General features: G+C 43.7%; 1 protein-coding gene across 1 annotated transcript; it reads right to left on the bottom strand.

Moving 5' to 3' along the window:
• Positions 1-134: 134 nt before the first annotated feature.
• Positions 135-16,789, bottom strand: LOC135388288 (dihydrolipoyl dehydrogenase, mitochondrial-like). Its single transcript, XM_064617727.1, has 14 exons — positions 16,670-16,789; positions 16,158-16,245; positions 15,342-15,421; positions 15,015-15,153; positions 12,369-12,469; positions 10,517-10,660; positions 9,155-9,256; positions 7,534-7,761; positions 5,543-5,679; positions 3,717-3,778; positions 2,459-2,586; positions 1,517-1,654; positions 1,364-1,453; positions 135-419 (listed from the first exon to the last, which is right to left on the bottom strand). Exons 1-14 carry the CDS (start codon positions 16,709-16,711, stop codon positions 354-356), a joined length of 1,545 nt encoding a protein of 514 aa, XP_064473797.1. The 5' UTR covers positions 16,712-16,789; the 3' UTR covers positions 135-353.
• Between the last annotated feature and the right edge of the window lie 9,548 nt (positions 16,790-26,337).

Genomic DNA, 26,337 nt, shown 5'->3' on the forward strand with positions numbered 1-26,337 from the left:
TGCATTGTCACATAAGTGGAAGTTGTGAAAGAGGGAGGAGTAACTATATGCCGACAGATATGGTAACCATAATGACACACACAAAACATTTTCAGGGGGAGAAATATGGGGAAAAAAAAGAAAAAACTTCCAAGTGCTGTCGCCGCCTCACTTACCAATTTTATTTCTCAGTCTCCAATAACAAAATCTTTGCATCTTCAACACCTAGGACGTTACATCATCAAACTATACAGTGCACATTGACTGGGCAGCTCTGGAGACCTCGTCTGGGAGGTCAGAAGATCTCTTGCAAGAGCTGCAACCGCAATGGTTTTGTTTCTAAGAAGGGTTCGTACCACACTGGGCACGGACATTTAAAAGTTTATGGCCTTGCCAAAGTATGCTGCCAGGTTTGCTTCCCTGAAAGCTTCGGAGACAGTCTGAAAGAATAACAGATTTTAGAATGTCAGGCCATATTTGCTCACAATTGCTCATTTCGTATACGTTGCAAACACGCACAAAAACAACTTTCGTACTAGAAAGGAATAAGGGCCTGTCCGCAAGGTTTGTGGCATAAGACTTACTTTGGCGACTCGTAATTTAATTAAATTAACTTTCATTATATTAAATTAACTGTTAATTAAAAAGAAAGTAATTAATCATTAATGAAAACTGATGATCAATTGTAAACCAATTGCATTATGTTCTTATCTAAGTTAAACACACACCAATCCGTACTGCCAAATTTTCATGAAATTTTGTTAGCCTCAGCCAAGGAACAACCCCAGAGTTTGCAACATAAGAATCTAAAAAAAAAAAAAAACAGTCGTCTTAGATTTGAGAAAATACGATATTTGATTGGCTATGTGCTATGTAAAGAAAGAGATATATTACCTAGAAGATACGTTTACTCAGAAAATGCACCATGTTTGTCTTACTTTATTTCTGAAAATCACCACACCTGATTTCACTCAATATTGATTCATTTTTTTATTACTGTATCATCTCTCAAACGACACAGACTTCTTTTAGGCTTCACGCGTAGAATCGAAAATACAGAGCGAAAAACGGGGGTCGACTGTACTTGCCATGGAAAAAAATTAAAGAAATAAAAATTTGCACAGACGTAATCTACAGGGAAAAACAGTCAAGAAGTGTATTATGTCACAGAGTAGTCACAGAGTCAAGTGACGTGTTGAGTGTCATCTGGTGAGAATTATTGGATTTGACTAGCGTGACTAAAACAGAAGTGGAGGTAATTCAACCCTTAGCTGTAACGAGGGCATGTGTTGCATCGTGCACGTCCTGAACTAGAGCGACTGCATTAAGCACCACTGGGTCACTGCAAATAATAACAATGTCACAGACAAGTCAGAATACTCACAGGGTGGGCATGACAGACTCTTGCAACATCTTCCGCGGAAGCTCCGTACTCCAGTGCCAGCGCCGCTTCGTTGATGATTTCGCCGGCGCTCTACGCGGCAAGCACAGTGTGACACACTAGTCCATGCTACACGCAAAATAATTTTTTGCTCACCCAGCCGATCATGTGTGCTCCAAGTATTCGGTCAGTCTGCTTGTCGGCGACAATTTTCACCAGGCCATCCGTTTCATTGTTGGTTTTTGCCCTGCTGTTTGCTGCCAAGGGGAATTTTCCAACTTTGTAGGCAACGTTCTGGTTGTAAAAGGAGTACATGTTAGAGCCACTCAATTAGAAAATCAATTTCATGGAAGTGCAGTGCAAAAAAGAAAAAAAGAAGTAGAGGAACAAAAAAATGGGGTCACAAAATATGCAAGTACAAAGTATTAGCCTGTGGAACGTACACAGAACTCAGCAACATCATAAAACCACTAACTACCAACCTCGCAAACACACACGTAGAAATCCAGGACATATTTACTGGAACAGACCAAACTAAGCTGCAGTCGATACTCAATTCCCGCACTGTACTATACGAAGGAATTCCCAGATGAACAAGGCGTACGTACATCTGCAACTGGTCGGACCAAACCAAATGAAGCACGCACAAATGTGCACAACATTGTGCAACTGTATCGAACTTAAGCAATACACTATGAAAGTAGGTCAGCCTTTTCGCACAGTCCCCCAGTTTTTCCCTTTCCTCTCGTGCACGTAGAACGGTCTCATTGGATCGCTCTCAAATATAAGGTACCACAACAACTGCACGTAAGGTCCACGTTGCCTCATCTTTTTCACCATAGTGTTACGGCCCGTTTGTGAACACCCCATTATTGCGGCTTTCAGAGTAGACAGACTCCTTGTCACGTGCTTTCTCAAACCTTTTCTTTCTGTCATGTACAGGGACCTACTGCCGTAGCGTATACAAGTAACGGAACAAAAATACCCCAGAGTAAGTATGACTCAGCAGAGTTCTACAGCAATCGGTTCCCCTTTGGGAAAAGATAACTGAAGTACAACAAGTCCAGTGACCTCTTGAAATAACTAAAGATTACACACCTCGTTTTTGAGCTGTTCTTCGGATTTCCCAATCCACGCCACCTCAGGATGAGTATAGATCACGGAAGGCACACAGTCGTAGTCAATATGTACTGGGCCACCAATGATGCCTTCCACACACACAATACCTAGACGACAGACGGCAATGATTACAATGTGCCTGTTATTTTCTGGGGACACTACAGTATGCCTGTGAATGGCACACTGGTACTGACGTTGGTATCAACACAATGCGTGAACAGAATGCACCTGAGAGTAGACATTGAGCACCATAAGAGAGCTAAGCCAAGACGAACATCCCCCAAACTTACAATTATGTAATGTTATTAATAGTATATATAGAGCCTGAAGTTTTCGGGTTTAACCCGATTGTTCCCCGAATTGAAGGTTGCCCCTTTAGGGTGAAACCCGGTTTTTACCCAGCAAATTACCCTCACTGAGCAGTCTGTAGGAACGCACACTAACTAGTTTGGCAGCAAACGCAGTTACGTCATCATTTGTACCGAACTAGTTCAGTTAGTTTGAGTAATTGAGCCTGATTTATCTCAGATTTTTTTACGTTTTTCGTACTGGAAGTTTTTCCACACGAATTTGCACGAATTTAGAGCACATGCTCATTTACCCGATTTTTACTCCCCGCATTTAGAAAAAAATATTTCCCAAAAACTTCAGGCTCTAACTATAAATTCTGTAATCCAATGGTTAATTATGGCTCAGGGTGCACGCATGCATTAAATGATCATTAGAGCCTGAAGTTTTAGGGTTTTACCCGATTCTTCCCTGAATTTGCACCCCGAATTGAAGGTTGCCTCTTTAGGGTGAAACCCGATTTTTACCCGGCAAATTGCCCTCACTGAGATGTCTGTAGGAATGCACTAACTTACTTGTTTGGCAGAAAAATGCAGTTACATCACCATTTGTACCAAACTGCTACAATTAGTTTGAATAACTGAGCCCGATTTCTCCCCAAATTTAGCGTACTGGAAGTTTTTCCACCCGAACTTGCATGAATTTAGTGCACATGTATTTTTACCTGATTTTTACCCCCGAATGTAGGAAAAAAATATTTCCCGAAAACTTCAGGCTCTAATGATCATCCGAGAGCATTCGTTGCAAAATTAAGTGACCTATTTACCACTGTAGTGGAAAATGACAACAATTCAATGGGTAAACGACCGAGACAATGCTAATGCTTATACTACAGTGAACTTGAAACACAGAGAAAACTTGAAATGTGCTCAGAGGCATTTTAGCGTACCTTCGTCTTCAGCCTTGTGAGCTAACATGGGGCCAGGAACACAGTCACCAATGGCATAGATGCTGCAACAGTAACATTACAAATGTTACAAAGCTAATGTTACAAGCTTGCAACTTTGCAGTATGCACAAGCACGCAGGATACGTAGCAGAGTTCTGTGTCATTGCTGTCAAACTGAAGCTAGGTGACTGCTTTGTAACAACTGTGTACTTCAAACACAATTTTACGGTATAATTTTTGCCCCGTGTGGTGGGGGTGTCGAGTGGGGGACTTCGCCGTGGTCTTACGACATGGAATCACGAGGCTGATATAAGACCCCTTCATTGAAGGAAAAGCTTAATCTCATCCGGGAAGTGGAAGCAGGCGCAAGGAAAACGGTGGTAGCAATCAAGCACGGAATCTCAAAAGGTACACAGTCAACAACAAAAACAACAACAATAATCCTAAAAGCGAAAGAAACGACCCTGGAAAAGGCGAGTAAATTCACACTGAATCAGAAGAGACTGAGAAAAGAGGCATATCCGCGACTTGAAGATGCACTCCTCTTGTGGTTAAAACGTGTTCAAAGCCAGACGAACTCTCAGGACGTTTTGGCCTAGAAGACTTTAAAGGGGTACAGAGGGCCATCCAAAAATTTTTCAGATTAAGATGTCTGATGAAAGTGCGTGTGTGTCATTTTACCGAATAGCACAAGAAGTTTTGATGCGTGCAATTTGTTTCCCAGAAAAAATCTCACATAAACATGGCTCTGCACGTTCGCCCTTAACTCGCCACTCCGGGTATAACGAGGAGGAGGAAGTATGATGCCACGTCACCGATGACATTATAGAAGTAACTTGTTCTGGATCGCTGGTCAGTGGGGGGCCAGCACCCTGTCCCTTTGTTGCTGTAAACCAGTTTTGCCAGTTCCCCCGGAGAATCGAGGATAGAAGGAGCGGCCGAATCATGACCGAGCCAGGAGCAATGCTTTTTCAGAAACCCGAACAGCCGAGTAGCACACAACATTTCTCTGGACCAATCAGCGAGTGTGGCTCCTACAGCGACAGCGCGAGGTCCCAGGCAGATCACAGGCTGGGACTGCTCTCCACCGCCGTTGCGCACAGTCGCTTTTTGTGGCGTACTTTAAATTCAGTTTCTACTATAATTATGACTGTGGTGTGAATTACTTCACATGGTGCATCTTACTGGCCTACTTAACAGTTTTATTGGAAGAAAACAGGGTGTTAAAAATGCAATGCCAATGCCGATGAATAATGCCAATGCAGTGCGAATGAAATAGGAAATGCATAGACAATAACTTTGATTACATAACTACTTCTACATTATTCCGTACCTTGTCATTTCACATGTATTTCGATGAGAGTCTGATAATTCAAATGAAGATCATTTGTCCACAGGAGCTTGAATTAACGAGAGTTATACTGTAACGTGTCAGAAGCGGGGTTTTCGGTTCCAGTCGAGCGCAAATAAGCCCTACCTTCCCACACGCATGTGCTCTGCTTCTACGCATGCATCTACGATCTTTGCCCTTTCAGGTCGCAAAAGCAGTACGAAATGTCAAGCACAGGAGTGCATTTTTCTGCCGTTCTTCCGGCGATCGGAAGTCGGTAAATCGCAGAAACCGTGAGATGAGTATGAATAATCAAGCACATCTTCCGACGAACAGTTCGAATTACTGGACGCGCAAATACATTAGTTCTATGGGGTGCTTGACGGTGTCAAAAGTTTTGTCCAAATTATCGATCGGTGACTGTACGAGCCACTTTCCCCTCACGTTTTTCGACGCCTTTTTCTGTACAGGTGCAACTGAGATGAAGTTATACGTACTTTGGAACATTTGTCTGGAACCGACTGTTGACCTTGATGCGTCCCCGTTCGTCTTTCTGAACTCCAACTTCTTCCAGGCCAAGGTTTTCCGTGTACGGTCGTCGTCCGACGCACACCAGGAGCACGTCACAGTCCAGCTGCACATACGGCAAGTTCGGAGCAAAATAAGCCCACCACCGTTCCACAGTAATGAGCCATACGTGGCTACGCGACGAGAAGAAGCAAAGAATAAATGTCGTGACTCCAGCAGATGGGCATGAAAGAAGTGCACAGCAAATGGGCAGCAAAGATGTGCAAACTTCTGCTGTACCAGGGTGCCATTAAAATAAAACGAAAGCTTTTAGTGATGGGGCAGAGAGAAGGCACTTCGAGGCAACTGCACTGCAAAACATGTGTGTTAAAGCTCTGCAAGAGCCGACTTTTCTGGGCCCAACCTGGTCTGGGTGCATCGAAAAATGGCCCAGTTCGGCTCGGCCCTTCCTGTTTTCATGCGGCCCGGCGACTGAGCGAAGAGTGCCCGGCCTGGCGTTTCCAGCTGTGACTTACGCCTTTCTAGTGCTAACTAAACAAATTTCTTACTAAATTTATAAGAAGAGAACATAGTAGAAGTGGCAGTTTAACACCGCAACAGCGCGAGACCAAAGTCCAGAAAGGACGCGGGCAAGCGCTTTATTGTTCTAGACTACAAGCTTTTGTTGCGGTAGAGATTGTTGCGGACAGACTCCTCCTTCCGACCGATACCCCTCTCCCAAAGCACTGAGAGTGTGATTATGAAAGACGTAAGGAGTCATGAGAAATGCGAAGTGGCCTTGAGGGTCAAACCATACTGATAATGCAACATGTTTTTGCTAATGCATGTACAGGAATGATGCAAGCATGTGATCATATTAGCTAATAGCCCTGGTATGGTATGGTACGAGCAGCATGAGCATGCCCTGCCGGGGCTCACTCAGGGTGCTGGAATATTTTTGAAACACAGAGGAAAGAAAAATTCCGTGGCAGTTTAGCGGTAAATGCGAGAGAAACGTGTTAGCCTTATGCGCTTTTTCCGGTCCATGCTTGACTTTCGGTTATCCATTTCCAGTGTAAACCAAAGTTCCGGTTGTCCACTTCCAGTCTAAACACCAGTTCCCATCTATATTTGAATTTCGTTGCCCACTTCCGATCCAAATCACTTCCGGCTGTCAATTTCCGGTCTAACCTGACTTTCGGGTGTCCACCTCCGGTCTACACTTGACTTCCGGTTCGACACTCTCAATTACTATATGTAAGTCCAATTAACTAACCTTTAATTAGCCCAATTACTTTCAATTGCCCTCTAATTACCTTTTAATTAGTGAAGGTAACCACAGGTTAAATGACGTAATCCTGAATTTCATTTAATTCCCTCAAATTACGTTTACTTGCTTTAATTACTCTCAATTCCCATTAAATTAACGTTAATTACTTTTAATTCCCTCTGGTAACCTACAGTTACCTTCAGCAATTTTCGCTATAATTTAATATTTCTCGTAATTACATATATCTTATAATCAATACCCTTCAATTACCCTTACCTTTAACTCTTAATTACCTTCGACTACATCAATTCCAACTCATTTACTCCATTTACATTTACCCTCTTATATCCCCTTTGCATGTCCACTTATACCACTGCCTCGATGAGGCTTTACCATCTCATACATGGACACACACACACACACACACACACACACACACACACACACACACACACACATATACAGCTTTTCCCGTTTTGACACTCCTAATACTAACGCATTAAAATGCCCAGCCTGGGCCCATACGGAGCTCCAATGTGGGTCACTGGACTTCTTTGACTAACTAATTTTAACACTCATGAAATTCCCTACAGGTCGATCGATGTATCCACATAAATAAACAAATAAACATAAATGCTGCTCTGCCCAGACCCCCAATTCTGATCGGCTCAACTGAAGAGAAGGTCGTGGTCAGTCAGCAAGGTGCCTTACATCCTCTTTCTTAGAAGCATCTTTGCCGTCTTCAACGCTGACAATAATTTTTCCACCCACAGATCGGTTTGCAGAAAGCACTTTAGTGTTCAGCTTGAACTTGAGGCCTTGCTTGGTGAGGATCCGTTGGAAATTCTTGGCAATCTCCATGTCGATACCCATGCCTCCAATGTGGCCCAAGAACTCAACGGCAATCACTTCTGCTCCCAGCCGGGACCACACGGAGCCCTAAAAATAATGAGCAAGGTGACATGCATATACTTCCGCAGATGACAAAGGCCACACCTTTCTCTCTTTTAACGTAGTTTTTTTAACCATTCATCTGGGACAGCTAATTTTAGTAAGAATTACAAACACGTGCGGTGCCACGTTGATTGAAATTCACATTAAAAGCTATGTAAGCAGTCTTGTATGTGGCTGGCAGTTCATCTTGGGTGACAGAAGCAGACTCGGGTGACTCTGTTCACCTTTTACAAGCAGTTGGTGCCCTAGGTGAGGACTCGTTTAATTCCGTATCCCAACAAGTGGTGCTAATGATCAGTGTTTGTATCACACTACATATAGCTAGGGCCTGACTTTTTCGGGTTTTATTTTTGGCCAAATTCGGGGGGTAAATATCGGGTGATATTTTACATTTGAAAATTCGGGTGTATTCGGGTTAAATCCCGTTACGGCATATTCTGTCGTCAGGAATTCGGGTGTATTCGGGTGATTTCTTTTTGTTTAATAAAAATTTGTCTTAACTTGGAACTAATGTTTAGCAATGGTATCAAACTTTATTTTAATGCACGCTTATGAGTGTGCCACGCGACCCAGATGTTTTCGGGTAGATTCGGGTTAAACCCGAATTTTACAGATTTCGTTCGGGGGGTAAATATCGGGCAGATACGGGTTTAACCCTAAAAAGTCAGGCCCTACATATAGCTAACTGTTCAGCAGCATTTTACACTGTACACAGTTTCAAAGACATATAGGAAGATGACGATGATGAAAATTGGTGTTTACAGGCAACTTAGATAGTCATGTTCAACTGAAGAAGGAAAAGAAATCTAGACCATCAACTACGTACTCCGTTGGAGATAAGGAGACACAATAGCATGCGAGGAGAAATACTGCAGCACCACCACGCACAATCAGTAGGGGATGCACTTTCTGTTGCGGAGTAGTGTCATGCAGCCAGTCTTAACAGCCAATACAGAAGCAGAGTGTGCATGATGGATTACATTATCTGGCGAAGGAGGGAGCGTGACCTCTCTGTGTCCAGCCATCCTATCTGCGACACAGTAATATTTTGATAGCTGATGGACCAGACTTCTTTTCCTCCTTAAGTCGAACACGACTATAGTCCATAATGTGCCGAGCTGTAGTACATAGTAGCTGTAGTACATAGAGTAGTAGTAGATGTGTTCGTGAATGATCAGTTAACTTACAATGTAAAAGGAGTGTTGATTGTGGGGCTAGGCTGAATACATCAATGTAATATGACTATCTTGTGAAAAGATATCGTTAAGGAAGGCACGTATCCTATTAAATGGCTGTGGGAAGTACTTTTGCTATAAGTAGTTCACACTCAGAGTGCGCAGGGTGCTTGGAGTATGAGCAGAACATAAGCAACTCTTACCAGCTCAAGCCCAATGACACCAGCTCCAATAACAATCATCTTCTTTGGGACTTCTTTCAAGCTAAGTGCTCCCGTAGAACTCACGATAGTATCTTCATCAACCTGGAAGAAGGTTAGTACACATATACTGTTCAGCTGTTCCCATGAAAATGGGGATGGACATGTGACAGTACCCAATAGCTGTCTTTGATTGGGCTGGACTTCCTGAGCTAGTGCAAATGGTGCAAGTTCCCGCATTCAATACAGTGGAAGTGCAGCCTTTGCACTACACTCGACCATTTGATTGGAAAAAGGTGCAGCGGCAGTGCAGCACGAGTTCATGAAAATGCTGCACCGTCTTCGACGTCCGTGCAGTGTTTCGTGCACCATGTAGCAGATGATGCGAATAGCGCAGCGGTAGATTTTGGCGATGTTTTGTCATCAATATGGAGCAATCAATTTTGTTAAGATGAGCCTGTGGCTTACTTTTCTATTCGATTGGGCTCAGTGTACTTTGCACAAGAACGGCATCTGCTGTGCACTTTGTTTGCACTCTGTTACACTGCCTCTCGCACTTTTTTGCCAATAAAGTCAGCTAATGTTGCATCACGTGTGGTATGACTATGAATGATCTCCACTGTGTTTGTTCGATTTTCAAAAACGTAACGCTAAAAAACAGGTATAGCCAGACTCATAACGATGATATGGAACGAGCAGTATCACATTTAAAAAAGAAAAAAAAGGGGGGGGGGGTTTGCTTGGCTTTTGTTATTTTTAACATTTATAGAAAAAGCTAACTTTCACTCTCGGTCACTGTAGAAAATTATAAAGCCCTAGAGCATAATGAACAACACGGCCCTGACTAGAACAGGAATGCATCAGTCAGCCGAGCTGCAGCAAGAGTCTGTGTACCCACAAATACTGCAAAATACAATCGCTTTGATTTCAATCTAACTTCAAACACACTTATATTATCAAATTTGATAAAATGGTAGATAATGAATGCTATGGATAGTTGAAAAATTAAACAACACCAAGAAAACAGTCAAACTTGCATGCAAATTCTAAGGCATAAGATAGTAAGAATGTCGTCTGCAACAGGACCTACAGTAGAGGGTATGACATAGATGCAGGTCGGCTGGTGGACAAACTCCATAATGTGAAAAGCCTGAGTACGGGCATGTACTAGACGGGCAGTCGTCGTCGTGAGTCGTCAACAGTTGAATCGTGTGTTGGTCTTGTTGTACCCAGACTCTGGCTTTTCACATTATGAACCTAGTAGACCTCTTTAGACAGATTTCAGGCAACACAAATAATACCACCTGTGACAACAAAAGTAACAGTGGTATGGCATGAAACATGAACCACTTCTGCTCAATGTACCTGAATTCCGTGAAAAGGTGTTACTTCAGAACCAGTGGCTATCAAGATGTTCTTAGTCTTCAATACCTCCTGGCTGCCATCTGGCTTTAGTGCGGTGACTTCATTCTTGCCAGTAATTTTGCCATGGCCTTGAACCCGTGTGACCTAAAATGAAACATGTACGAACATGTGCATTCGCGTGAGCGTGCTTGCACGCTACGTTAGTCAGGTGGCAGCTCAATTTTACTCCAATACTGTACAAGTATCAATATTTGTGAGGAACTAGTTTTCATGAAATTTGCAAGCACTTTTCTCTTCGCGAATTTAAAGTTCCATAAAATATTCAAACCAGTGACAGAAAAACGCAAGAATGAAATATGTAAGAAATTTGTCAGGATGTTGAGGTATGCTGTTTATCACACTATTACACTGCATTGCCTCATAACGTGTTGCATTCTTCTCCGTTCCAGCGTTCATGAATCCCGCGCAGATGTTTGTAAGTGCTCAAACGTCGCCATGCCAGTACTTGACAGCTGTTTCAGTCTTATTAAGCCATCATCAGCAGTACGCAGGCAGGCAACGTTTGAGCAGATGGCGTCAGAAGGTCACATAGCACGTGGTTCCTTCCGTCCTGGCGTCTCACGATTCTAGTTCCTTGTAAACCTGGGCCACCCGGCCAGCATGCATGGGTTTAAGCACGCTGCCATGCGGATCGGCCATTCAAAAATCTGCCAAATCGCTATCAAGTGTCAATCGTACCTGCTCGATGCGGTGACAAAAATTACGGGAGACAGCGCAATTCGGCAACGACTCACACACTGGAAGAGTAAGCACCCCCTAATTGCAGCTCTCAGAGTCTGTAGGGCTCAAAAGGAAGAGAAATGGAACGAGTTACTGCCCAGTTGCGATACCTTTGCTAACTTCTTCCTGGAAGTTCAATGTGGAGGGCTCCTAAGATGCCTGACACTGGGTACCGGGAATTTAAAGTAGCGCAGAAGTCATTTTCAACACCCTGTTTTCTTTCTATAAAACTGTTAAGCAGGCCAGTAAGATGCTAACGATGAAAGATGAAAGTCACTGAAAAGGTTAGCCAGCTGTGGGACTCGAACCCACATCTTCTGGATTGGCACCACAAGAAGCGATTCACCCCACAAAGTCATAATTATTGCAGCAACTGAATTTAAAGTACGCCGCAAAAAAGCAACCGTGCGCAACGGTGGTAATGAGCAGTACCAGTCTGTGACCTGCCTGTGACCTCGCGCTGACGCTGAACTGTCCTCGCTCTCTGATTGGTTCAGAGAAATGTTGTCTGCTACTCAGCTGTCCAGAGCTCAGAAAAAGCACCACTCCTAGCTCAGTCATGATTCGACCGCTCCTTCTATCCCCAATTATAAGGGGGAAACACAAAACTAGTTTACGGTGGCAAAGGGACAGGGCACAGACCGCCACTGACCAGCGAATCAGAACGCATGGGCTGTATAACGTCATTGCTGACGTGGCTTCGTGCTTCTCCTCCTCGTACACCCGGAGTGGCGAGTTAAGGGTGAGCGCGCAGAACTATGTTTATGCGAGTTTTTTTCTGGGAAACAAATTGCGTGCATCAAAACCTTTTGTGCCATTTGGTAAATTGACACACACACTTTCATCAAACGTCATAATCTGAAAATCTTTTGTACGGCCCTGTATACTCCTTTAAGGTTCCGCGAGTTATTGCCTGATCCTGGCTCCTCACAAATTTGCAGACTGTTGAGCCCACAAATTTAACCATTGATACAGTATCCGCTGGAAGGTCACTGATCTTTAAATAAAACCACTGAAACCACAGCAGCCACATTTGGAAGAGGTACTGGACACCATAGCTTTAAGATCGTACCTTGTTCTGTTTGAAAAGGTGAACAATGCCTCCGGTGAGTGCTTTCACGGCGGAACTCTTCTGCTCCATGAGCTTTCCAAGGTTAAGACGTACGTTGTCCACTGCATGCAAGGTTGTCAGAGAAGGCAAGTGTTACAGAATGGAGCAAACCACTATATAATCGTGAATGACAACGTGGCAAACAGAAATACAGAAACAGGGCAACACAATGTATAGTGTCCATGTGAGCGAGGAACATGCTGCTGCTAGTTCAAGTTCTGCTAGCTCAAGTTCTGCTCGCACAAAAATACTTTGAGCAGATACCCAGCTGGGGAGATATATCCCTTACTGGCAGCCTTGTAATTATCAAGTGTCAACCAATGTATACTCGCAAGAGGTCACAGTGTATATCTGCTGGTGTACATGTCCAAAGGGTCTGTCGAAGTATGACTACTTTTAAAACGTTGATGACGTCTCCTTCTTCGATGGCGAAACTTCATGATTTTCCTGATGTCTCAGATTTTCACATTGTTCTGTAGTGCTTGTTTCCCCATCAGGAATCTCGCTCAGTGTAGCACTTTAGTTCTAGACGTTGTGAACATTTGACGCTGGGCCTGAACAGTCGAGCCATCATTTGACGGGAATGCACAGAACTCTTTGTCATTTCTATTCCATTGTTCGTGCGTTGAAGCGATTCCCTGGTGGTACCAGCCTCATGGCTGTCACCACCTGGGAATCGATGAGATTTGTCTAGTGTAACTTGTGTAGAGTTCAGGGTAGGCCTAGTAGCGGGTCATCGCCTCATCAAAGTTCCTCCTGAATGTTACAGAAATCTGTCTGCATGCACTCGAGCAGTTATCACCATCTCCAGGTGCACGTTGCAGCTGTCGTTTTGGCTCTCTATCTCCAAGGTTATAATCGCAAAAATCTGTCTGCCAAGATCTCGCAGTACTTCGGTGTGATGCATGAGCAGCACGAGCCTCAGCTCCAGGATATTGATGGATGCAATTTCCTGAAGGATTGTTGTGATTTCCGAAGTAAGCCTTAGTGATCCTCTTCGGTTCTCGGAGCTGTTTGAGATGATCCATGCGGTCCAATCCGGTTCTTGAGTTCCTTCCCCTGGTGTCGGCACCAAAATATAAGGAACATGATGTTTCCATATTTCATATGTGCATGATTGTCTGATGCAAACTGACGTCAGTGTCGTCGTAGTTTTCAATAGTAGTAATTGCTTGTCAACTGCTGACACTGTCTTTTTATCTGACAGCATTGGGTGAGTGAGCAGTTAAAACCTATGGCATATCACATGCCGGGTGTCTACCAGGGTGCCTACCATAGGGCTATCTCTGAGTTTTCGTCTTCTTGCCATCACTTTAGCGCTTTTAGTGGGCTACAGTAGCAAGAGTCCCAGTGCTTTTTTTGTGCTTTTAAAGAGCATATTTGTTGAAGCAAACCTATTGTTGAGAGGCTTGAAATGTTGAAAAAGTATCAACGCTTCTATGATTATGTAAAATGAATGGAATGCAAAGACACACACACATTATGACACTGCAACCGGCAGGACAATGACTTAGTCCATTGTCATTTCAGTTCTCCCAAAGCAGGGTTCTATGCTTTTTGATATTGTTTCCTTCATTGACATTTAATAATCATTTCACATCACATTATATGTGTGATTGCATCACATGATGAACACCGTAAAAGACACACATGCTTTCATCTTTACATTTTTTTTTTAATTGGTCACATGGATTACATTGCTGCATATCACAGTCAAATAAAAATGAAGGCTTACATTGTGCTTCATCCTTTTTTACTTTTCCCATATTCTTTTTATAAACCCGTTGTATCTCAAAAGGCAGCAAGGAGTGCCCAGAAAAATTATAATCCCTGTTGGCTTGCACTTTTTTTCTCTTGAACTTTCCTAGCCTGTCATAGCAGAAGGTTAGTACCAGAACACCACACTAGGGGGGTATCTTGGATCAGTCAGGGTATATACTATTTTGCATAATCACGGCACAGCTGACTGATTACCTCTCTACATGTAACTGCAAATTATGACATCTGATTAAATTCATATTCACGGGTTAGCACTTAACCTAGAACTTCATGGCTTCAGAGCCTTTGTGAAGAATACTCGCTAAAGTTTTGAAAAAAAAAAAAAAAAACAAGACACAGATCCTAAACAGTGAAATGCAAGCTGATACAAATTAAATTGGCAATGTACTTAATGAGTACTTGAAGTACTTTGCCTAGTACTTTGTACTTTACTTGAAGCGCATTTGGAATTGGGTACTTTGTACTGTACTTGAAGTACTGATGACATCAGGTACTTGGTACTTTACTTTAAGTTTAATTTTGAGGTACTTTGCCCATCACTGGTTGAAAGATACAAATGTTAGAAATGTGTGAAAGATACAACTGCCAAAAGAAAAAGAAAAAAAAAAAAAATGTGGAAGCTTGCTTTAGCCAGCCAGGAAAGAGAAAAATAGCAGGATTCATCTTCATGAGGACCTGAGAGATGACAGAGATTTAAAAGTTTGTTGGTCCCACCAAAAATGTGCTTGTGTATTTGCTCCAGGTCCATGTGGCGCTTTTAACCGTGGAATTTTGTTCTGGTTCCCAGTAAAGCAGAAACATACGGCAACACCCTCTAGGGGCACATACCTTCGATACCCCTGCTGGGGAAGTCGTTTGAATGTGCCAAGTGGTAAAGATGTGAATTGTGAAGCAGTGCTTTTGAGGGAATGCAGCCTACGTTGAGACATGTGCCACCCAGTGTGTCGTTTTTCTCTATACATGCTGTCTGAAAAGATATGAAAGACACATGCAACAATAAATAGGAGATATGACAGCAGATTCAGTCTGAAAATGGTCAGCTGTTCACAATTTTAAGTTGAGAGGACAACAAATGATGAAATCTTCTGAAAAGTGCCACTTTTCGTTAGAACACTTAAAACCGAAGTGAAACCGGACGCAGAAACACTGGCTTACCTTTAGTCCTAGTTGGGATGCCTTGATGGCTGCTACGTAACCACCAGGGCCTGCGCCGATCACAACTAGGTCATGCTCTTCTGTAAGAATAGATACGGCAACATGAGATGAGGTTAATAAATCAGTTAGGACATAATAAAGAAAATATGAAATGCTACTGCTAATAATATCCATGGACTTTGCTTCACACTTCTGAGTAAGGCATATTTTTTTCTTTTTAATTTTAATGTGAGCCATTACGAAGTTAACTTAGTAAAATTAAGAATCTACTCTATCCACAAAACATGGTTGCAGATGGACAGTGAATGTTGTTGGTCAAAAAAGCTTGCGGGGCCAAAAAGACACTGAGATTATTCAACAATTCCTGATGCTGAAAAGACTGCCCAGCTGCAAGCGTGAGCTTCCCGCAATCGCTTGAGACTGTGCTGGCAGCGGACCGTGCCAATTTTGGCGCACAGCAATTGGGTGAGAAGGTGGCTGGCTGTCGTCCGCTAGCGAAGGTGCTGTGCATCTTAGCAACGAACAGGCGAAAAGCATGCCGGGAAGAGTGCGAGGTGTGTAGGCTATCATAGGTAAACAACGGGCGCACGGAGACGACAGGGTTGCCGCAGCCAAAATTTTCCGTAGGAAACTGATCTGTGGAGAGGAATTTGTGGATCTGACCGCCGCTTATTATGGATTACGATATGCACGTTGCATAATTCCATCCAGGTATATCAGATAATATAAGTTCCAAATCGAGTGGCGCCGCTAAATTAAACATGGACTTTAAACGTCATGCAAATGCCGTGCAGTGTGTGATGCGTGCTCTACTACCTGCACTGCTGGAGTACTTCCTGTGGTGGCATTTTTGAGCTCCTGGCACAGAGACACCTGCGCAGGCAGAACGCTGCAGCGTGCTGGACTGAAATATTAAAGAACGTTTGTCTGAATAACGGAAAAAACGGAAAAGATATGTGCAGCATTGTTCGCGAAAGTACGTATGGCATTATGCCTCACAATTGTCCCACACTAATGCATAAGCCAAATAACTCCTAGAAAAGGGATATCGCAACCCAAACGACTGTGAAAGTCCGGCTTTAGAAGTCCGCAGGTAACATATTTTGAATTAAACACCAACACACAATATGCATTGGGATGTTCAGCTGCGTAAAACGACTGCAGAAGACTGCTTTGAGAAATATAACTGCTCCAGAATCCTGTCTGCTACGGAGATATCCTCTGACCATGAGCTACAACCTTGAGTAGTTCGTACAGGAACGGTCCTGAATACATGCTCAACTTCGTGTAACATACCTATCAGGCACTTCTGCTTTATGTCTACTTACCCTCAGTGCTGGAATTACGCGTATCCACAAATTTGACTGCATCTTTTTTACTCTACCAGGTGCAGCAAGGACAGTGGAATCGACCGACCGACGGTGCGTTCACCACCTGGCGGGAAGAGATAGAAACATATCCAAAAAGCAAATTTCTAAACAACCTCATTATTATTCCTTCTTTCATCATTATGTTTCCCATCCCCATACTCGTTCATTTTGCAGGTATATGCTCACAATTTCATCGTGGTTTTAACTTTGAACTTTATTGGTGTAAAATGCTTCTCAATGGGTGCAGAGTCGCGACTCTTGCGCTCCAAGCTCCAAAGGCTCCAAAGGGCTCGCATGCTTGGCGAGGATCCACGCTTCCGCTCTCACCTATTTCCGCTTCGGAGTTTTGACAGACATTGCAGTCATGTGGTTTTTAAAAGCGTAGCATTGAATAAACTGACCTTGCGAAAGGCTGAGTCGTTGCGTTCTTATACCACAGCTAACGCACGGTGATCAGCGATGGTATAGTTATAGTTTCTCGACGCGATACATGCGCCCAGTAAACCAGAAATATCCCAGGTACGTCCCACAAAGATCGCACACGTCGCATATGTTCACCACGTCTACGAGACGTTACCTGTACGTCTACAATGCGAATTCGAAAAATGTCTTACTTCCTATATCCCTGGTACATCTGGTAGATGTAAAAAGAAGGGTGCTATCGCGCGTATTTGTCGGAGACTTCTAGCACACGTGACCCTTAGAGGCATGATATGAGAGGCATGATATGAGCTAACGGGGAAAATTTTGGGGTTTACTACTTTATTTACCAAGTACCCACATTATATAGACGGTAGCTTGAGTTAAAAACATATTTGCCGGGATGGGGTGCCTGGAAAGTTCGCAGGTACACGCTGACGTCGTTTGCACACTCACAAGTTAAGTGCAAAAGACATTGTCACCGTTGCAAACGTGATACGCCACGCTACACTTGATGAACATACTCCAACCATTTGTATTTCAATATATGCTTGCTGTGGTATCTCTTGAAATCCGCGTCCGCGGTGCCAAAAGGGGAGCCTGTGTCTCATATGGTCTGCGGTCTGCATTGGTCTTGGATTGTGGCCGAAAGGTTGTTGGGCGCCCGTCCCCAAGTTCCCGAGTGGTGTGTGCTGCCAAAAGTATAGTAGCTCTTTTGGCAGTGTGTGCAACCTTTTGACAGGCTCAATACTTACACTCAATCAGTCTAAATAAATACATTGCTTTTAGCAACAGCTATTCAAAAACGAAAAAAGGAGAAGGAAGCTCCTAAAACTCTTTGAACTCCGTCTTTATGTATCAATGAACAAGATAAAATGAAAGGAACTTGACGGGCGAGAGGGTCTCATAATGCGCAGATTATTACCCGGAAACTTCAGTACTATATTTTTAGACACTCCTTATTGGCTTTCACAGGGTACTTCACATTACACCAAACCTTTCGTTCAACGTTGTGTCACTAGCTCAGCGGAGAACCCCCGGTGACCCGGAGCTTTTCCTTACGTCAGTATGGGCACCGTGCACTAGCTGGAGGGCGCTGCGCTCGCTTGATCGATAGAGACACCCGTGGCGATTTCGTGCGTAACGGTCTGGTACTAACGCCGTATCGGCGCCTTCGCGGCGGTGGTTTCCCGATATTTATATGTCGGCTTTGGGGCTTTGGCCTCATTAACCCGTGAGACTACTTGTGTGGAAGTGGTTTGTAGAAAGGGCATCTGCTCTGCAATACGAAACACGTAAAATGTATGCGAGGGGGAAGCTTTTTGCACGTGGAACATTATGTGTCTATGCACAATCTGTTACACAGTGTGTAGCGCAGAAAAGCGTGTAGTATTTACGTGAAGTTAAGTGCATATTTATCCGGAAGGGTCTACCAATTATTGACTACAAATCGGAGGCCAGCTACGTCCAGTACCTGCGCTATGAGGATGGAAATCTCGCATTTAAGCATTCACATGAATAATACAGTCAACAACAAATTGGAATATACGAAGATAGCGGGAAAAAACTTTTTCGTTTCTTTGTCATGCATAATCCGTTAACGTGATGATGCACTGTGGTGGTAAGCTTCTTGGTCAACTTGTTCCCAATCTTGCATCATTCTACACATCTCACACAGATGTTGCTCAAGGCAGGGGATGCCCTTTTAGCCATTTGTGCCTGCATTTGACACACGGTCATAATAATAAAAATCAATCAGGCAATCAAGAGTGATTCAGGATATAAATAAGGCCTGTTTTTGTTTGTGTGTTTGAAAACTGATATATAGTGATAATAACGTTTTATTAGTGCTAAAGAACGGCCACGCGGTCTTCGTATAGACGTACATAGCATCAGACACATTGTCGCAAACTGCAACATAGAAGTAGCCAGCAATATCATTCAAAAGAAAAGCACGACATAACTATGCTAAAAAATAAAACAGAAATCGACAAGAGTTAAGAAGAAACAGATATTTGCTGTTCGACAAATGCATTATTAATTTTTTTTTCTTCTTTTTTGACGAACAGGAAGGAGCAAAGAACCACTTGTAAACAGAGATCGCAAGATTTGGCAACAATAATAACATCATGGGGACAGAATGCACCTACATAAAATGATGACGGGTTGCGAAACGCAGCTCGGGGAGGACAAATACTTCCCATAATATTATAATTCCCATAAATATTCCCCTGTGTTCGCATGCACGCTGTATATTGAAGGAAGACCAGGCTTCCAAAAGCCAGTCTCTGCCGACACGCCACAAAATTAGGGTCAGAGTGAAAGGGATATATACTGTGTGACACATAGCAGACCTTATTTTAAGCCAAGCTCCACTATATCCATTGGTCATCGTATTTCGCAATTGTTTCACCCAAGCTGCAGTGCTATAAGTCCGCATCGTGACGCTCAACTGGTCACTGACAAATATACTAAATGCACGAAATGAGTTAGAAACAACTGATTTTTTTCGTTATAAACATACATAAACAAACGGATTGAGCAGGAAGTTGGATGGATTGCCGTGAAAGCGCTCTCTCAAATACGTGGCCGGCGCGACGATACAGCGAGAAGGACGAAAACTTGACGGCAAGTTGCCTCTCTTTCACACTAACTTGGTCGTCGTGGCAGATTACAACATATAATTAGTTTCCATTTTATCTTCTCCTTTGACTTTCTATGCAGGCAGCTTCAAATTCATCGCTCTTTTCAAACGGCGAAACTAGCACACTAAAGCACAGCCCTGCTAGACGCTGTGTCTGGTACCAGGGCATAACGCCGCGCTTCCCCTCGAGGGGCCTCTGCCGTCGACAGAAAACTCTAGCGCACGGTGCCCATAGGCCTCCCTTTGTCCGCGGTGCAAAGACAGACGGGTAAAGGTTTTGGGTCATCCCACGCGCAACCAGCAAGCAGTGTCGAAAGATGGAAAATCCACGGAACCGGTATCGAAAAATTGGGTGTACCTCAAAATAAGGTGATCGAAATCCCCGTTGAAAAATAAACTACTTTAAATAGATATTACGAGGGTGGTTCCATAAGTTTTCGCCCCGAGGTAGAAACTGCGCGCGAATTTGAAAATGCGATTAAGGACGCGTGGCGCCATCTGTTGGAGGACCGGAGCACCACCCTCAACCCTCTCCATGCGTTTGTCGGTTGGAGAGCGGCATTTCAAACAGCCAGGGTGCACTCTTCAGTTAAAATGAAAAAAAAAAAAAAAAAAAAACGAGTACCGCGCTGTGATAAAAGTCTTGACAAAAGAGGGGCTTTCGCCTAAAGAAATTAAAGCGCAACTGGACAACGTGTACAGGGAAGCCTCTCCGTCGTACACAAAGGTAAAGGACTGGGCTAAGCAGTTTCGACTGGGGCGAGAGTGCCACTGAAGATGATCCACGCGATGGTCGTCCAGTGGAAGTGGTGACACAAGAAAATTTGTCTCTTGTCGAGGAGGAAGTGCTGAGCGACAGGCGTCTGAAGGTGAAGGAAATCTCAGAAAGGTTGGGGCTTTCCAAAACAACCGTCTTTCGCATCATCGGCGAGGGCCTTCACATGAAAAAGGTCAGTGCGAGATGGGTGCCACGATTTCTCTCGTCAGTTCAAAAGCAACAGCACGTCGTCTGCGCCAAAGAGTTTCTGGAGCTCTGTGAAGAGAACGAAGAAGAAAGATTGAAGTCAATTGTCACAGGTGATGAGACTACGGTGCTCTACTATGATCCCCTTTCGAAAAAGGAGTCGATGGAATGGTGCAAACCAGCAGAAGCACCCCCAAGAAAAGCCAAGGTCACACAATCCACAAAGAAGATCATGGAAACAATATTTTGGGATTGTCACGGGATCCTCCTCATCGACTTCAAAGAGAGGAACACCACAGTGAACGCGACTTATTATGCTTCACTCCTGCACAGACTGCGAGACGCCATCAAGGAAAAGAGGCGCGGCAGGTTGAGTCGAGGTGTCCGGTTGCTCCAGGACAATGCACCTGTCCACACGGCTTCTGTTGCCAAGGCTGCACTGAAGGAGTGCGGCTTCGAAGAAACCCACCACCCACACTACAGTCCAGACTTGGCACCGAGTGACTACTTCCTGTTCTCAAACTTGAAGAGGGATCTCAGAGGACGGAGATTTCAAAACGATAGTGAGATGCAAGAGGCAGTTTTCCAGCATTTTGCGGACAAAATTTCGGACTATTTTTTCAAGGGTATAAGAATGCTGGTTGAAAGGTGGCAGAAGTGCATCGAAGTTAAGGGTGACTATGTCGAAAAGTGATACACTTGTTTCGTCTCTATGACTATTAAAAGTTGGTCGGGCCGGAAACTTATGGAGCTATCCTCGTATCTGGCTATAAAATGCGCAGTTGTGCGCGGGAAACTGCCAAAGCGCACTTAGACTAACCTGAACATGAAAATGCAAACACCGAACTTGTACTAACCTAATAATAAACTAACCAACGTGCTGTTCCGTCGTGTCCGCCCTGCTAAGCATGAGTCGCTAAAATGTGGCTTTCGTTCGCTAAAATGACTTGGACAGACATCGAATTAAATTTCGTAAGTTTGTGTGGTAAATAGTGATGTCCGATTTTTAAACTTTGCATATCACCGTACGAAGCAATCGAGCATTGTCGTTGGTTTTCTTTGTTCCTAGAACGTGAATTTGGGTTCCAGAAAAGATGGTTCCTCATTACGTGGGCGGAAATAATGGTGCAGCGGTGGCTTGATCGTTTTTTCTTATTGGTTCACCTGTGGGTTTACAAAAAACAAACAAAAAACATAAAAATGAAAATAAATTAATCAATAAAAAAAGGAGATGAACAAAGAAAGCTGCAGTCGTAAATGCGTTATCCTAAGTTCCCCAACCCTTTTTCAAGTAATAATTGATGTCAAATAATGAACATTTTCAACAAATAAATCAGTCAAATAAATAAATGACATTTTTGGATGATGCTCACTGGGTGAGCATCATCCATATGATGCTACTATATCACATATCGTATTTCCTGTATCGTATTTTCTGCTATTGTAGGTCAGGCACATACTTTGCAGTTGTTCTCTCATACTTAGTATGTCGATGAACCGTACCTTCAGCAGAAGCGGAGTTGTACGGGTCATGAAACAATGAATAAACGGTTGTACAGCTTTCATTGTACATAGACATCGACACAGAAAAGATCCAGGGGACAACAGTAAACCCGTGTCTGGCCAACTGTAGAAAAATACTAGCATCCGAGGGCGATGTCACTATCGAACTAGTGCAGCGAATTATATCGATTTTATGTTGCCCATTGAATGGAATGTCAAATCAGGAGAGCGAATGGTAACACTTGGTCGGCTGTGATGTGCTCCAACGGCTATCTGCAACTTCGCCCCTGTAGTTTTGGCAGCGCAGGTGCTTGCGGGAACATTTTTTCCGTTCACACAAAATCAGGGACAATTTTTTTTCTTATACCCCGCGAATTTCGAGATAGTGGATCGTGGACCGGGAACATCAAGGTCCTCCCGAAAACTTCAGAGGTATGGAACTGTTTGAGGCGTGCACTCTTAGCGAAAGGAAAAGGAAACGGCGAATTATTATTATGAGAGGCGACGGTAGAATTTCTAACATTTCTTCAGCATTACGAACATTACAGCACAGTCCTGTTGAACGTTACTGTAAAGAACGACTGTAAATCCCGGCTTGCGCTAACCGGAAATACGAGAGATTCTCGTTAGCCTTGTGAGACAGTTCAAACAGTTGATTGAGTACGCACAAACTCGAACCGGCAAAATCGGGCACATTGACGTTTCACGTGAAGCTAATAGACATGTTGCGCTGGGCCAGGTGGCGCTGCAAACCTTGTGTGTCAGCGCCGCTCGTAGCGACCTTTTCAACACACGGCCGCTCCCTAGCAGACGACACTCAGTCTACGCTGGCTAAGTTGGTGTGGCATTATCGTTTATCATCTGCTTTACGGATAGAAAAGGTCAAAAAGATCGACAATTTTTTTAAAAGAAAGTTGTTGAAGCACGTGTACAATGTGCAGCACGATGTACATATGCAGAACGCGTGTATGTCGCGAATGACGCTGTTTGTTAGAGTGTTTAGTGTGCTTCTCTGGTGCACTGGGCGTGCCAAAGTATAAATTTCATTCTGAGAAAAATCAGGCTTAACAAGAACAAGGCAAAGATTAATTCGCAGAGTGCTTATCGAATTCAATGGGGACTTAAGAAAACGTTCGCCGTAACAGGACATCTAAATGAAACGCAAACTGTTTTATGGTTCAACACCCAAACAGTTGCTCTTTCCTGGGACCTCTGGTTATGTTCTCTCTCTGTGTGCGGAACGTTCACGACTCTACCATGAACACAGAATAAACAGCCATTGGGCAACGCAGTACCGATGATTTCCAAGCGTTTTCGGGCACAGCCATGCAGCTTGAGCAAACTTCTCGACTATTTAAATTTGGAATCAGCTATTATATGTCCGCCTCGTTGAAACAGACGTCTATAACTTTTTGTTAAATATGCGTACGGAACCAAATCTTGTGCACGTATACACGAGGCAATATTGTATATATAACTATACATATACAATATAGCCTCGTGTATATGTGCACAAGCTTTAGTTCCGTACGCATATTTAACAAAAAGTTATATATATCGGGTTTCTGGTGACAGTGACCCAATGAAATAATTGCTTAAAACAAGTGAGCTGGTGAATGTAATTCATGACTGTAAGACACGGAGACTAGGGACGACGAAAACAGACACATACAGATGTGTCCAAACTCTGTCTGTGTGTGTCTGTTTTCGTCGGCCCTAGACTCGGGATGTTACTGTCACACAGCGACAATTATCCAAGGCATCGGCTGCACAGTCGACTTTTAGTATAAAAAGCAGAAAAATGCAAGCAAATACAAGAAAACGTAATGTATATATGATCAAAGTTGTTGTGCTCTATTTCATTAGAACAGATGCCGATATTTACGTATACTGCAATAATTAGGTATACTTATTGCAGTATACCTAAATAAGGTATACTTTAAGAGCCCTAGTCGCTCATGCGCCAGGAAAACCTCAATCACTCACTCACTTAGGTGTACTTTGATATTACACAGCCGCAATGCAAGTCTATGACTGAAAATGGTAAACGGCGGCAGTAGTGAGGAATAATTATTTCAGGGCTTCATATTTCAGGAATTAGCTAGCCCTTGAGTACAACAAAAATACCGCCGCTTGCATATCGCCAGCAGCCGGAATAACGCTGATAGTCGGGGACATTTCTTTCGGGGACATCTTTTCCGGGGACATTTCTTGGGCGGGCAAATCATTGCCTTAGCCACCTTGCTTCTATGGCACCGTACAACACAACAGTAGTTTGCAATTTTAAATAGGGTTCAATTCGAGTAGAGTAGAGCTCGATTTCGAAAAAAAAAAAAAAACAAACAAACAAAAAAGAAACGGCCAACTCTTTGACGCGTCCTACCCGTTGCTATCAGTTATGCATACAAGGCGTTAACGGCCGCGTGTTGTAGCATTCCGACGGTAGGGGTCAGAGTGGCGCTCCAGTCGCCCTCCTCAAACTTTAGCGCAACAGCTCTATAAACTCGTCTCACTCTTCTATACGCGCACCGTGCGAAGAGTAAGAGAGAGAAAAGAAGACTATGCATGCTCAGGGGATAATCCCTTTACGAGCAGCTAAGCAACCTTTTGTACAGGTCTCCAAGACCATGCTCTAAGTCAGTAGGCTATGAAACTACCAGCTCCGGTGGCGCAGCGGTAACGCGTGCGCTTGGAGACTGGGAGGTCCGCGGTTCGAATCCGCGGGCCGGCTGTGCCGTCTGGGGTTTTTCCTGGGTTTCCCTCAGATGTGCTGGCACAGTTCCCCTGAAGTCGGCCCATGGACGCAGCTATCCTCCCCCCGAGCGGATTCCGCTCGGTCTTCCACTTCACCCTTTCCTCTCCTCCTCTCCACCACCTTTCCCTTCCCGAGAAACATGCCGCCTAATCAGGCAGGCAGACCTCTCGGGTCCCTCCCAACGAAAGTAATGAGAAGAGAGAGAGAGAAAGAGGAAGGTATGCAGGAACCACCGTGCCATCCACACTCCATACGAACTAGCACCATGATGCGCATGCGCACCGCTTGCTCGGCGGATGGATACGGTCAGCGCGGTTTCTCCTTTGCATCACCGGAGGGCGCCACAGAGTGACATGTTTTCAGTCGGTGTGTATGCATAGAAATCTTAAGGGAGAGAGTCTCTCTCCTTATGATTTCTATGTGTGTATGTGTACTCACATTTCATGCTTTTTTATAAAAACGAAAGGTGGCATACATATAAATTTGGTGTCTATCGATTCCTGAAATATTTCGAGAGAAAGTAAATGGGAAGTTTTTTTCGAAATGGCTATAGAAGTTTAATAAAAACCTGTTCAAAGAGGGAGGAGAAAATTGTGTACTTTTTTCACATTCGCGACGTCGCCGTAAAATACATACGATATGTATCAGAAATGTATCAATCTTATCCGTTCCACCTCGTCTTCCTCTTTATAGTGAAACCACCCGCGTTAAAATCTGCGTGGTGGTTACCGAGAAAAAGCATAAAATACGTTCCATAGGAAATACATTGGGACGGAGAGCTGGTATGCCCTCTTAACTGATATCGCATTTGATAACAACCTATCGGAGGCGGTCGAAGCTCCCACACGTAGGACCAATGAGAGCGAGTCATTGCTACAGCTTGTTTTTCTTTATCTCACGCCGTGGTCAATATACTACGTGATATATCGATTACGGAAGGTCTATCTGACCACGACGCAGTTCTTTGCAGTTTGAGTTTGTCAAATATTCGGGGGATAAAAGCTGAAACCACTAAATATCGCGATTTCAGCAGGGCTATACTAATACCGATGTTAGACATGTTGGAAGGACATTTTGACAGATCTGTTGTGCTTTGCGAGGATACCACAGTCTCCGTATATAAGAAGTGGCTTGTTGATTTAGGATGTCTAGATTGACCAGCAACTTGCTAAAGAAAAGCATAGACTTTATTGTTCTACATGAAATATAAGAAGGTCGAACTGCGCTTTTTCCTACACTAAAACAAGAATCGCGAGAACAAGAACAAGAATGTTGTCAAGTGACCGCTATTATTATTTTTTTGCTACATGCCCTTTTATTATTTGTCGCATCGTTCTTCT

Source organism: Ornithodoros turicata, chromosome 3 (assembly GCF_037126465.1).
Source record: "Ornithodoros turicata isolate Travis chromosome 3, ASM3712646v1, whole genome shotgun sequence".
Lineage (NCBI taxonomy): Eukaryota > Metazoa > Arthropoda > Arachnida > Ixodida > Argasidae > Ornithodoros > Ornithodoros turicata.